At 41.0% G+C, this 15,228-nt stretch overlaps 1 protein-coding gene across 3 annotated transcripts in view; it reads right to left on the bottom strand.

The window, feature by feature from the left end:
* LOC136710608 (nectin-1-like) overlaps nucleotides 1-14,942 on the bottom strand; it is a 39,727-nt gene extending 24,785 nt beyond the window's left edge. For 2 of the 3 annotated variants that reach the window (XR_010804651.1, XM_066686288.1), the window contains exons 1-2: nucleotides 14,588-14,942; nucleotides 2,913-3,254 (exon numbers count right to left, since the gene is read on the bottom strand). Coding sequence is in view for 2 of the 3 variants with exons in the window: in XM_066686288.1 (XP_066542385.1) it covers nucleotides 2,913-3,254; nucleotides 14,588-14,744 (499 nt within the window). In the remaining variant the exon portion in view is untranslated. Of the gene's footprint in view, nucleotides 1-2,912; nucleotides 3,255-14,342; nucleotides 14,436-14,587 lie in introns of those variants that run through there. The other variant, XM_066686290.1, reaches the window with a different exon arrangement.
* Nucleotides 14,943-15,228: the final 286 nt, after the last annotated feature.

Genomic DNA, 15,228 nt, shown 5'->3' with positions numbered 1-15,228 from the left:
GATGTGCGATCCCTTTTTGTTTCCACGCAGTAAAGTTCAACTGTGTGTTAATATCGAACACCGGACTGTATCTACATGGTGCTAGGGTGCAGTGGTAAGCATTTTCCACCAGGCCATCAGAGTTGTAGATATGATCATATTGCAGAAAACATGTGTGGCGTTTAATTGTGAGATTGATAAATGGAAGGTCTGATATAAATATTTCCTTACAGAAGCCCTGTTATCTCTGTAACCATGAACGAAACGTGTATTCAGGATGTGTTCGGATCCATGGATATCGCAATTTGCTTACTAAAAAGAATTTGTAAAATTCAGGTCCTCCCAATTCCTTACTTCTTTGTAGAGAGTTGAATTCTTGGTTTTTAATTTTCCAGTAGAATATAATTATTGCAAAATCTAATACCTTCAAACAGCTAGTAGGTTGTTGAGAGGGGATCATCATAAAAAGATTATTTTTGAAAGAATTTACATTTTATAGCTGCTATTCTAAAATCGAAAATCATCCAAAGCTGTAGATCTTCTATTGTTTTAAGAAGTGGTTTAAAATAAGATTGAATAACTAGGTATTCTATGTTGCCAATCATGAAAGCCGAACATAGATTTATTCCAGTTGAAAATAAAGAGGGAGACATGAGCTTTCTTCCCTGGGCCTTCTCTGCAGATTTTTCTTTAGATCTACTTGATGCTTACCAGATTTGTTGCTGTATTTGATGCTTTCATACCCACGTCTTAATTATTTATTTATTTTTTGTATTATATCGTCTAATTCAGATCATAGATGTTTTATCCACCCATCCATTTTCAACTGCTTATCCAGGTCGGGGTCGCAGGGGAAGCAATCAGAGTAAAGAAATCCAGACCTCCCTCTCCCCAGCCACTGCTTCCAGCTCCTCCGGGGATATACCGAGGTGTTCAAGTTCAAGAAGTTTATTGTCATTTCAGCAGTATACAGTGTTTACAGTACACAGTGAAACGAAATAGCATTCTTCCAGGACCAAGGTTCTACATAAAACAATACACAACATTAAGTGCAACTAGTGCAAAGCTAGTGCAAACATAAAACAGTGCACACACATTAAAGTGCAAAAGATACGGCTAAGAAATGCTCTGGTACAATACGATAATACAAGACAATACAAAAACCATAAGTACGGGGGGGCTGAGGGAGAGACACTGTCTCAATTTATTTGTGCTGTAAACGGTAACACGGCTTTTCTGCTCAGCTCTCTCTTCACCACAACGGACCGGTACAAAGCCCAAATTATTGCTGACGGACCCTTCCGCCACTTGGCTACGCCGAGAAATTCTGTCCATAAAAATTATGAACAGAACCGGTGACAACAGGCAGCCCTGACGGAGTCCAACGCCGACTGGAAACAGTCGGACTTACTGCCAGCCATACAAACCAGACTCCTGCTCTGTTTATACAAGGATTGGATGGCTTGTAGCAAAGAGCCCAGTACCCCATACTCCCAGAGCACTCCCCACAGAATATCCCAAGGGACACGGTCAAATGCCTTCTCCAGATCCACAAAACACATGTAGACTGGTTGAGCAAACTAACATGCACCCTCCAGGGTTCTAGCGAGGATAAAGAGCTGGCCATGTGTTCCCCGACCAAGGCAGTATCCGCATTGTTCCTCCTGGATCCAAGGTTCAACTATCAGTCGGACTCTCTTCTCCAGTACCCCCAAATAGACCTTACCGGGGAGGCTGAGGAGTGTGATCCCCCTATAGTTGGAACACACCGTCCGATCCCCCTTCTTAAAAAGGGGAAAGACCACCACCCCTGTCTACCCCTCCAGAGGCACTGCCCCCGAAGTCCACGCAATGTTGCAAAGACATGTGAGCCATTTGAGTCTCCAATCCACCTACCAACGTGTGTTTTTGGAGCGTGGGAGGAAACCGGAGCACCCGGAGGAAACCCACGCAGACACAGAGAGAACACACCACACTCCTCACAGACAGTCACCCGGAGGAAACCCACGCAGACACAGAGAGAACACACCACACTCCTCACAGACAGTCACCCGGAGGAAACCAAGCAGACACAGGGAGAACACACCACACTCCTCACAGACAGTCACCCGGAGGAAACCAGATATTTAACAAGATATTGTTTAACAATATCTTTTCATAATGCATTCCTGATCATTCAGGCTCTTAAACTAGGATACACACTGAAGCATAACCATTCATAGAGAAAAAACAGGTATATATACATACACACATCATTTACATTTCAATTCATTTAAGAATCAGAATATTTTAGAACGTTTGTTAAAATTGCATGTGGCTGGGGCGCTCATGAGGAAGGTTTAATAAAAACTAGCTAATTAATAAATGCTTAAATTAGAGAATACTGTAGCTCTTTGTATTCGTTTAACATTCTGTGACCTTGCGCCCAATGATTCCAGGTAGGCTCTTGACCCACCGTGACCCTGAATTGGATAAGCGGTTACAGATAATAAATGAATGAATGAATGTAGCTCTTTGTATTCGTTTAACATTCTGTGATTTTCACAGGAGCTGGACCAATACAAATGCACCAGAATTATTTTGATTAAGATCTATTCAGAATAACCTGCATTACAACTTTCGAGATATGATTACTTTTCTTGAACAGCAATAATATAAACAGAGTAATGTATTATAAAAAAGTAAAAACAGAAAACAAAAATAATCGCTTTAGCAGCAAAAACTTAGCCAAAAGCTATTTGCTTCTCTAAATTCTTCCTCAGATTGGATATTTAAATTACAATGCACTGAATATCATTATTTAAAAGCTTAAGTGATTAAGTGTTAGTTCCAACAGAAAAGTCTTACACCTGATAGAATTTGGCATCTTTCTTAAACAGGATGTGACTCATTGCTCATTTAAGATAATCACAACATTAATCATAAATTCTTACCCAACACATGGAGAGCAATCGCTTTCTCAAATGGTCCACTTGGGAATATATTGATGATGCAAGTGTAGAGTCCTTCATCTAACAATGTAACGTTCTTCAGACGAATGGTACCAACAAACTCTTGAAGGTTGCCAATGAATTCAACTCTGTTTCCTAATCCATTTAAATATTCCGTTTTGCCACCTGCAGAAATGGTGAAAAAATTCCTATTTGTTTGTGTTTCCCGTGTCCTTTTTTGCCAAGTTATCCGTGTCAGTGTCTCATTCGTTTCCACCAGCTGACAGAACAAGCTCGCATCTTCTCCTTCTTTAACAACTGAATTCGAACCAATGATCCTTACAGCTGTAAAGAAAAAAATTGCAAATAAATGTTAGTTAAATGACAATGCATATTGATATAAAACAATTGGAAACTGTAAGTAATTTATAACTTATAAGCAGCACCATCTATATTCACGTCTAAAATGACTGGCAACCCTACACTTTCAGAAAAAGCCATTTTTGTGTAACGAATGACTCAAACATTCTCCCACTCTTTTGTATGTAGTAATTGTTCAGTGGTATTACAATGTAAATTCTTTCAATTACAAATATTATTTTATTCAACAACAATAACTTCCATCCATCCATCCATTATCTGTACCGCTTATCCAATTTAGGGTCGCGGAGGGTCCAGAGCCTACCTGGAATCATTGGGCGCAAGGCGGGAATACACCCTGGAGGGGACGCCAGTCCTTCACAGGGCAACACAGACACACACACATTCACTCACACACTCATACCTACGGACACTTTCGAGTCGCCAATCCACCTGCAACGTGTGTTTTTGGACTGTGGGAGGAAACCGGAGCACCCGGAGGAAACCCACGCTGACACGGGGAGAACACCAACAATAACTTAACAATTGTAAAAGTGCTGCAAAGGCATGTGCATGGGTTTCTGTTCTGTTCTTGAGGAAAAAACTATATCCAAAAGTGTATGAGAGTTTTGGTGAAGACTATTTAAAAAAAAAGTGATTTTGATGTTAGTGACAATGAAACATGAGGCAGCATTAAAAAGAGAGATGAAATGCATCTGGACAAACTGGTCAGAAGAGCCGAGCTATCTTTAAATCTTTGCCTTTTTATCTATAATTTCCCATGATATTTTAAATTTTATTTTAGTTTGCTCTCATAGCTTGAAGTGCCATATCTGCAAGGGTGCAGTAACTTTATATTGTAGTATCCTTTCTAATGTGAATTCTAGCAAGATGTTTTTCTTGCTACTGGCTGCTGATTTTACTTTAGGGTCAATAAAGGATGTATGCATCTATTTATCTGGTGATAATTTGTTGAATAAAATGAAGATTGTTATTTTTCACACTAAACAACAGTTGCCATAAACCTCCTCCGTGATTTACTGTAGGAGCCATGTTCTATTCTCTGAAGGCCTCGTTTCTCATTTTTGTTTATTATAAAATGGAACAATGGTGTGCTATAACAAAAGCTCTATTTTGGTCTCACTGGTCTACAAGACCTTTGAAGACCAAGTTTGTGAATGAATCGATATTTAAAACAGCAGAGGGCACCGGCCCCATTTACCACACCTGTTCAATATCACTACATAGGGTTGCCAGATTTGGGGTATTTTCAATTAAACGGTGGTGATTTCTGCAGGTTCTACATCATTTTTTTCATGCAATACATAAATTGCAGTGGCAGATCAGTGGCAGAGGTGTGGCAGCATTTAGGTTCTCTCACTCCTGCCTGAGCGAAAAGCACATTCATAAAACCGCTCGCCCAAATGGGTGCAAGACCCAAGGAGATTACGAGGTGCTTTGTCATTCTCATGGCAAAAGATGAGTCCATTTTCCACAGCTGAAAATGGGGGATTTTGGCTGTTGGTCAACACACAGGAGCCTATATAATGCATTCCATTAAGCCAGCAATTATTTAGACTGAAATGCCAGTACTTTACAAAGAAACAAAAGTGGTTACGACCCTCAACAGTATCCACTGCTTTCACCCGTAGCAAAACTATCCAACTCTGTCCCTAGTGAAAGGGCCCCCCCCCCCCCCAAACAGCAGGGAACATGTAGTATAGTGCCCAGAGTTCTCTGCTTCTGCCTGAACATATGCTAAATATACTTTATTCAAAAAAAAAAACAAAAAAAAACAGGTAAATTCCAAGTCTGGAAGGAGTACAAGCAAAGCCTTGGTTTATTTATTTGTGATTTTAAGTTTTTTATTTATTTATGTGCAGCATAGTTCTGCATACCTACCTCAGAAATAAAAGGGAATTTGATTTGCAAAAATATGGTATTTTGTAGTTTATCTGGAGATAAATAATAAAAGAAAACATTTTTATAATTTATCTGTAGTTTCATTTTGTTGCAAAAATAAATAAATAAAACATCAGGAGAAAAACGTATTGTGAATTGCATCGTATTATGAAAAAGTATGAACTATACAAAAGAAATATTTAAAATCAACCAACAGTGTTGAAAATAAATTTTAAAACATCCTTTTATGTTTAGGAGATGATCTTATTCATAGTGAACTACAAAAGGTCCTTCACTTTGTACTCAGAAAATATCCACAAGACGCCTCAAGCTTAGATGCTGCTAAATAAAAAAAGTATTCTAATACACTTCCTAATCACTGATTTCAGGTGTTTCTGATAAATGTATATGATACAATGAGGTGTTCTTGAAGGCTCACTGGATCCAAATGTTGCAATTGAAATAGGATGTCACCATTGCAACAAATCAGTTTGTGACATTTCTTCCCTCCTGTGTATTCTATGTTGAACTGTGAGTGGTACTAAGTAGAAGATTTAGGAATAGCAACTCAATCCAAGTGGCAGACAACAGAAAGTTACAAAGCAGGGTCGGCAAATTCAGAGATGCACAATGCATTACATTTGCAAACAAACGCGCTGCTGACATTAACACTACTTGCAGAGCTTCAAACATCTTCTGATATTAACATCAGCACAAAATCTGCACTACCTGCATGGCATGGTTTTCCATGGTTGAGCAGCTTCTTGCAAGCCTTATATCACCAAGCATGGGGTGGAGTGGTGTAAAGAACTGCCACGGGACTCTGGAGCAGAGGAAACATGTTCTGTGGAGTGTTAAATCAAGCTTCTCTATCTGGCATCTGTCTCATGGATGAGTCTAGGTTTGGCAAATACCAAGAGAACTTCACCTGCCTGGCTGCAATCTATCAACTGTAAAGTTTGGTGGAGGGATAATGCTATGGGGCGGCCTGATGGAGTAGTAGATAGTGTCTCTGTCACAGCTCCAGGGTCCTGAGTCCCGCTCCCGATGACTGTCTGTGAGGAGTGTGGTGTGTTCTCCCTGTGTCTGCGTGGGTTTCCTCCGGGTGACTGTCTGTGAGGAGTGTGGTGTGTTCTCCCTGTGTCTGCGTGGGTTTCCTCCGGGTGACTGTCTGTGAGGAGTGTGGTGTGTTCTCCCTGTGTCTGCGTGGGTTTCCTCCGGGTGACTGTCTGTGAGGAGTGTGGTGTGTTCTCCCTGTGTCTGCGTGGGTTTCCTCCGGGTGACTGTCTGTGAGGAGTGTGGTGTGTTCTCCCTGTGTCTGCGTGGGTTTCCTCCGGGTGACTGTCTGTGAGGAGTGTGGTGTGTTCTCCCTGTGTCTGCGTGGGTTTCCTCCGGGTGACTGTCTGTGAGGAGTGTGGTGTGTTCTCCCTGTGTCTGCGTGGGTTTCCTCCGGGTGACTGTCTGTGAGGAGTGTGGTGTGTTCTCCCTGTGTCTGCGTGGGTTTCCTCCGGGTGACTGTCTGTGAGGAGTGTGGTGTGTTCTCCCTGTGTCTGCGTGGGTTTCCTCCGGGTGACTGTCTGTGAGGAGTGTGGTGTGTTTTCTCTGTGTCTGTGTGGGTTTCCTCTGGGTGACTGTCTGTGAGGACTGTGGTGTGTTCTCCCTGTGTCTGCGTGGGTTTCCTCCGGGTGACTGTCTGTAAGAAGTGTGGTCTATTCTCCTTGTGTCTGTGTGGGTTTCCTCCAGGTGACTGTCTGTGAGGACTGTGGTGTGTTCTCCCTGTGTCTGCGTGGGTTTCCTCCGGGGACTGTCTGTGAGGAGTGTGGTGTGTTCTCCCTGTGTCTGTGTGGGTTTTCTCCAGGTGACTGTCTGTGAGGGGTGTGGTGTGTTCTCCCTGTGTCTGCGTGGGTTTCCTCCGGGTGACTGTCTGTGAGGAGTGTGGTCTATTCTCCTTGTGTCTGTGTGGGTTTCCTCCAGGTGACTGTCTGTGAGGACTGTGGTGTGTTCTCCCTGTGTCTGCGTGGGTTTCCTCCGGGGACTGTCTGTGAGGAGTGTGGTGTGTTCTCCCTGTGTCTGCGTGGGTTTCCTCCCATGCTCCAAAAACACCCGTTGGTAGGTGGACTGGCGACTCAGAAGTGTCTGTAGATGTGGGCGTGTGAGTGAACGTGTGAGTGTGTGTTGCCCTGTGAAGGACTGGCATTGGGAAAGGCACTTTTCTGTTTCAGCATGATTGATCCCCTTTGCACAAAGCAAGGTCTATAAGGTTGTGCGAGTTTGGTGTGGAAGAACTTGGCTGGCCCACATGGGTCCCTGACATCAACACCATCAAACACCTATGGTACGATCTAGAATTTGGAGTCGGAGCCAGTCCCAGTCAAACATTGGTGTGTAACATAGTGTTATCACGATACCAAAATTATGACTTGACACGATACCTGCCAAAATATCGCAATACCGATACTGAAAGAATACAATGAAAAAAACTAAAACTTCAGGTAATATAATTTAAAAGTAATGTACTTTCTTAACAAGCCGAGGGCGATCGGCAAAATCACTGATATCCATTTGTTCAGTGTGACGTGACGTTTCAACATTTCAGGGTCCAATCTCGCATTCAGCCCCGTGTCATACATTCATAAGACGTGTTTACTGTCTGAATAAAGCTGAATGCCTCAATCAATTCAGTGATCTCAGTTCAGAAAAAAAAGGAGTAAATTCAACATAAAAGGAAGCAAACGTTTCTTTGCCAGTGCTTATTGCTCTTTCGCAGCTCATTCTGATCTGTGTGAGTTGCCGTGCGGACCGAGTGTGCTGCTCCGTCTCTGGAGCAGACGAGCCGGGTCGAGGGAGCAGTGTCTCCCGGAGCTCTGTCTCTGGGAGCAGAGAAGCTGCGGAGAGAGAGCTGTGTCTCACACTCACGGTCAGTCCCGGTGTTCTGAGGAGTCGTGCTACCTGCGATTCTCATCTATAAAAAGTAGCTAAGGTTTGTACAGAAAGTCGCTGGAGTTAGTCGGGATGTTTGTTTTTTAAAGAACTGAAATGGTCTGAAAAATCGCCAAAACTAGCAGCAAAGTCATTAAGGAGTGGAGTGGAGGCAAAGTGCTGCGGGCGCACACTGCCTTCCTGTGGCACTTGTTGAAAATACAGATCTTACCCTTGAACACACCTTCTTAAAAGTACCGGTACTCGTTAAATGGGGTAGCGTATTGTTTTTAATGACAAATTATTAAGATACTTTTTTAGCATCCATACACCATGCAACACTAGTCTAGCATCATAAATGCTGTTCTGGATGAATGGGCAAAAGTTTTCTACAGACTCACACCAAGGCGTTATAAAAATCCTTCAAAGAAAAATGAAAGCCGTTACAGCTGCAAAGGGGGGGACCAACTTATTGCATACAGATTTAGAATGGGATGTCATAAAAGCTTCTGTAGGTGTTCCAATACATTTGTATATAGGTATCTGTCAAATAAAGCAAGAAGGGAGTACAATCCAGTGCTGGACAAAGTACACAAACCATGTACCGAGTAAAAGTACAGATTCTCAAGGTAAAATACTACTCCAGTAAAAGTAGAAATACTTGTTGTAGATCTCCACTTGAGTAAAAGTACAAAAGTAAAAGTACCATTTCGTATTATGGCTCTAATGTCCTATTATCAGTTTTGTAACAAGACTCATGTTTAACACACTGTAGGTGAAAAGACTCTAGTGTCACTCTTGTTTCACTGGTCTTTTAACAGAATGTAATTAATTAGTCTGACTCTGATGGACACAGCAGAAATGGCCAAAGATTAAATACAATGAATGAAGGTATATCAACTATTACATACAGCCAGGTGCTGCCCTCCACACAAACAGAGGTCACTCTCTCCTGAGAATTAAGCCCAATTTATGCTTCTGTGTTGAACCTGTGCCGTAGGCAGCGCAGCCTGATGTGCACCTCTCCAGAAATGTAACTCACTGCGTCTACACAGACCACGACAAATGTGGTTCAAGTTGATCAAGTCGAGAATCCAGAAATATTAACTCCTCTACATTACACTAACTTAATAGTGCACTTTAAAGATTCATAAATCTAATACCACTACATTGTGAAGATGTTTGAACTCCAGCCTAGTGGTTTGGCGATATAATTGTAGAGTGATGCAGACGCCAACGCACAAGTATAAACTCTCAAAGGCAACATTTAGGAACACTAGGCAAGATTTTTTTTTTCTGCTTCTGGGGCAACCCTCCTAGTGCATTTAATTTTTCAGCACTGTACTAATATTGGTAGGGAGGGGGGGGTGCCATTTCTGCAGTGCTGAGCCGGGAGTAGCAAAAACAGACTCTATTCTCCCTATTACATGTCAGTGATGCATCACAATGATTTTGAAGCTGTAAATTTAAGGTCAAAATATTACATAGTGTTCCTTTAAGTTCTCTGTTTTGTCTACATAGTTGCAGGACACTGAGCTATTTCTGCAATTCTGAGACACCTGTTTCTTAAAAGGCTATGGTTTTGTTTTTCTGACTTTTTGTCCAATACACAGTTTTGTCTTTTGGACTTGTTTATCTCTTATTATTTATTTCTGGGTTTTGGGATATTTCTTCTGGTTTTGACCTCACTTCACGTATTGTGTTTAATAAATCTCCAATCGATTCTCACCTTGGTGAGTGATTTGTTACATCTACAGATCCATAAACCGTGTTTATGAATGAATAGTAGTTACTGATGACTCAGATACTCCCAAATACTAAACAGTACAAACCATTTTGTTAATTCATTCTAAGAACTGAAAGTGATTAATTGCTGTGTCAAATTCACAAAACAGTCGATAAAAACAATCTTCTTTTGGTGTTATTGGTTTTAGGCAGAGAAATATCTTCACTTGTTTTAGCACAGCTACTGTGTTCGTTCATCTCCTAGTAACGGTGCTGCTGTGTCCCCCAAGGAGAGCTGTGTAGCAGGGAGATATTTTCAAACACATTATGATTTTATTCACATTTAAACCAAAAGGAACAGAAGATTTTCATAATGTAGTGGAGTAAAAAGTAAGATATTTGATCCTGAAATGTAGTGGAGTTAAAGTAAAAATTCACCCAAAATGGAAATACTTCAGTAAAGTACAGATACACAAAAAAAAGTCTTAAGTACAGTAACGAATTACATTTACTTTGTCATGGTGCTTATTTTACAAATGGCAAGAGATGGCTCGTCTTACAGACTGTGGTTAAGCCGGTTGTTTTTGAGAAACAAGATTAAACTCGACATCAGATGTGTGTGCAAATACTAGTGACTGAGCGGTAAAACAATGTGTGCGAAGTCCTGAAATTAACCACATTTAAGCTGTTTATCAAATAGTCATTATCAAATAGGTACTTCAAAAATCCGACAGTTATCAGTTCAGTGTTTACCATAATATGTAGTTAAGAAATATTATGTGATATAATAACAACAGCAAAGAAAAACTAGGCAAGCCTGGTTTTGCCTGATTGCCATTAGCCATATAGCTGTTGTGTTTCTTTGTTTACATAGGTTTTTTATTCTGTGAGTTTGCTGTACAGGAATTATGGAGGGCAGGTAATACATGCAGAAATGAAAAAAGGTGCACAAAGTATTTTTCACAATACACGGTGAAAAAAGTCAGGACACCAAATGAAAATCTTTGTCTTTTTGAACATATTTAAACATATGGACATTTGAGCTTCATTTGAACAGCACCGAGAGATGGAGCTTAAATAACAACAAATAAAACTGAAGAAATTACTTTTAAACATAAGTCATAAAATATAATGAAGAAAAATGTACATTTTTTTCTGAATGCTCTTTAGCGTCTGATAGTGAGACCAAAAAAAATTGACCGCGGACAAAGCCATCTGCACTTCGCGAAAACACAGTCACGCCATCTACACTAGGATTTCCTGTGCGCGTCTACATCGCGGTTTACGGTAGAACGTGTGCGAGGGAGAGGGGGGACTCGCAGAAAAGCGCAGATATTGAAAATTCATAAGAAATTGAATTTAAAACGTAATTCCACATAAGTCACTACAGTTAATATTGAAAACAGGCCTGATTGGCTAAAAGAACGGTTTACAACCCTTAAAACGTCCAGAAAGGTCCATAAAATGGAGGAATTCAATTTCCCTGAGAGTAAAATTAAAAATCAAATTGTTACCAGAAAATCCCACTGTTGTATTGAAAAACATGTCCTCAGGTACACAGGGTATAATATTTCTGTGTATTTAATGTAAGAATTAGGAGTAATATGCTTGAAAAAACTCCATAAAATAAGATATTAAATTCCATAAAATGTTTAAAGAAGAGCATGCTTGAAGAGCATGTTCTCAGGTACTCGGGGTATAATTTGCATACATTTTTACTGTAGGAATTTGGAGTAATATTATTTCAAAACTCATAAAAATTATGTTTAATTTACATATATGGCCAATTTTGCTATTAAAGGGTTAAATCAAACTGTTACAAGACCATTCCACTGCAGCCTTGAAGAACATGTTCTAGAATACCCAGATTATAATGTTCATACATTTTACTGTAATAATGTGAACAGCATTATAAACTTCATAAGAATAACAACACAATTCCATAAACTGAAGAATGCTGAAGGCCATAAAATGGTTCAATCAAACTGTTACCAGACCACTCTCCAGTGCAGCCTTGAGGGACATGTTCTGAGGTACTCAGGGGATAAATTTCATACATTTTTACTGTAGAAATTTTGAGTAAGAGCATTGCAAAATTCAGTAAAAACTGTTTAATTTGCAAATATTGCAAAATTTAGAGAGCTGTTAGCTCCCAGTAAGGTCTTCAAATGCGAAAAGGTCTGGATGACGATCTTGACAAACACGTTCCAAATCACATGCCTATGAGTACATTTAAAACTTAATGTACCCTGCCCAGGAGAGGGTTACCAGGACCTAAACCTGGAGCCAGGCCTGGGGGTGGTGTCTGACAGTGAGTGCCTTGTGGCCGGGCAGCCCACATGACTCAACCAGGCTCAGCCTGAATAGGCAACATTGGAGGATCATGTGGGCTCACCATTCACAAGATGCAAAGTAGGGGTGTGGTGTAATGCCCATTGGGCACAGAGCGGTGGCGAATGGGCCCTGGCGTCATGGAGCTTGGCAGCAGAAACTGGTTTTTGGCACATGGAACTTAACCTCATTGGTGGGGAAGGAGCCGGAGCTGATAGGGGAGGTTGAGAGATACCAGCTAAATATAGTTGGGCTCACCTCTACACACAGTGTGGGCTCTAGAAACAAACTGGTCAATAGGGGTTGGTCTCTCTCCTACTCAGGAGTTGTACAGGGTGAGAGGCACCGTGCAGGTGTCCAAATACTCACAGGTCCCTGGCTGGCTGTGCAGAGTATTCAGCCTTTTTGGAGGTAGTCAGTGGAGTTCTAGAAAGGATTCCATGCACTGACTTTATTGTTTTACGGGGGACTTCAATACTCACGTTGGCAACGACTGGGAAACCTGGAGAAGAGTGATTGGGAGGAATTGCCTGCCTGATCTGAACCCGAGCAGTGTGGTGTTATTGGACTTCTGTGCTAGTCATGGTTTGTCCATAAAGAACATCATGTTTAAACACAAGGTGGCTGATAAGTGTACTTGGTACCGGAGCACCTTGGGCCAAAGATCAATGATCGACCTGGTGGTCATGTCTTTTGATCTGTAATGCGGACACTGTACCGGACTGTTGTGGTGAAGAGAGAACTGAGCAATAAAGCAAAGCTCTCAATTTACCGGTCAGTCTATGTACCCACTCTCACCTATGGTCATGAGCTCTGGGTAACGAATGAAAGAATGAATTCGCAGCCGAAATGAGTTTTCTCAGACGAGTTGCTAGGCGTACACTTAGTGATTGTGTGAGGAGCTCTGTGATTAGGGAGGAAATCAGAGTCATTGCCCTTTCACGTTGAGAGGGGTCAGTTGAGGTGGTTCGGGCATCTGATAAAGATGCCTCCTGGAGGCCTCCCACTGGAGGTATACCAGGCACGTCAAACTGGAAGGAAGTCCCGGGGTAGACCCAGGACACACTGGAGGGATTATATCTCCTGGCTGGCCTGAACACCTGGGGATCTCCCAGGACCCAAAGATTTTGGGGTAGATGTTCTTTAAGACTGCAGTACAGTTCTCTAGGAACAGTTTGTTTTAAACATTTGACTGCAGATTCAAACATTTACACAATTAATCCATAATTTTCAGAATATTTGACTTACTATAACACTCAATTATTAAAAGAACAAAAACAATAAAATAATAATTAAAAAACTATGATGTGTGTACCTGAGAACATGCTCTTCAAGACTGCAGTGGAGTGGCCTGGTAACACTTTGATTTAACCCTTTAATTGTTCTCACAATTTTGCAATATGTGCAAATTAAACAATTTGTACTGACATTTGCAATGCTCTTACTCCAGATTCCTACAGTAAAAATGTATAAAAATGATTCTCTGAGTACCTGAGAACATACTCCTTAAGGCTGCAGTGGAGTGGTCTGGTAACAGTTTGATTGAACCATTTTATGGAATTTAATATCTGAGTTTTTGCAAGCACATTACTCCTAATTCTTACATTAAATACACAGAAATATTATACCCTGTGTACCTAAGGACATGTTTTTCAATACAACAGTGGGATTTTCTGGTAACAATTTGATTTTTAATCTTACTCTAGGGGAAATTGAATTCCCTCCATTTTATTGACCTTTCTGGACTTAAGGGTTGCAAACCGTTCTTTTAGCCAATCAGGCCTGTTTTTAATATCAACTGTAGTGAATTATGTGGAATTATGTTTTAAATTCCATTGATTTACAAATGCAAATCTTTTTTTTTACACATTTGTGATTTTAAGTTATTTTTGTTGTTGTTTTAAATTTGTGCATTCCAATACATTTGTGGATTTTAGTTTTACGTGTATGTAGTTGCTCAAATGCAGTTACAAAGTCCGTTACATTTATGAGTATTTTTTCATTCATTCATTCATTCATTATCTGTAACTCTTATCCAATTCAGGGTCGTGGTGGGTCCAGAGTCTACCTGGAATCATTGGGCGCAAGGCGGGAATACACCCTGGAGGGGGCAGCAGTCCTTCACAGGGCAACACACACACACACACACACACATCTACCTACGGACACTTTGGAGTCGCCTACCATCTCACCTACCAACGTGTGTTTTTGGACTGTGGGAGGAAACCCACGCAGACACAGGGAGAACACACCACATTACTCACAGACAGTCACCCGGAGGAAACCCACGCGACTCCATACCCCTCTGGCGCTCACACGTCCTACCGTAAAACGCGATGTAGACGCGCAATGAAATCCTAGTGTAGATGGCGTCACCGCAGTCATGGAACTCTTTGTGTTTTTGTGTGTGAGAGACAGATGGTTAGACACTGAATCGTTACCTGTAATTTGATTGTAGAGCAGAAAGGACAAAACCACAAATATAAGAAGACTCTTCTTTAACAAAGGTATCCCGCTCGTCGACAGGCGACATCTATTCTCTGAAGGAGGCGGAGGATCTCCAGGTCCGAGGGTCTGTGTAGTGTTTCTCAAAAACATAGTGCTAGCGATAACTGCTAACTGTAAAGTTGGTTCAGAGTTCAGCTTTCACCCAGACGTTCATGCGAGAATATCCTGGTTATTAAAAAGAAACAAATGTATACGCCAAATTACCCTTTTCAGTGCAGTAACTATCGCTATTATGAACATATTCCCACGCAGTGCCGTTCCGCATTTGGAAATTGACGGTGATGAAGCCATCCGCGCTTCAAATCCGAATGCACGTATAGGCGCGTCATTACGGTTTTTCATTGCGGAGAACGCCACATCCGCTTTGGAACAGATAGAGAATAGTGATGGGAATTTCGGCTCTTTTTGATTAAATTCTTTTTAAAATGTATAAATAACTGGATTTTTATTTAAACACCTTAATAAAAAAATCACTTGTAAACTCTGAAATATAGCCAATGGAACCCAAAAGGTATGTATTACAAAATAGCTTATTAAATTAAATAATCATTCATTTCTGGGTAATAAAATAAAC

The sequence above is a fragment of the Hoplias malabaricus genome, chromosome 12, assembly GCF_029633855.1.
Source record: "Hoplias malabaricus isolate fHopMal1 chromosome 12, fHopMal1.hap1, whole genome shotgun sequence".
Classification (NCBI taxonomy): Eukaryota; Metazoa; Chordata; class Actinopteri; order Characiformes; family Erythrinidae; genus Hoplias; species Hoplias malabaricus.
The sequence above is the reverse complement of the archived record's forward strand: the minus strand, read 5'-3'. Positions and strand labels throughout refer to the sequence as shown.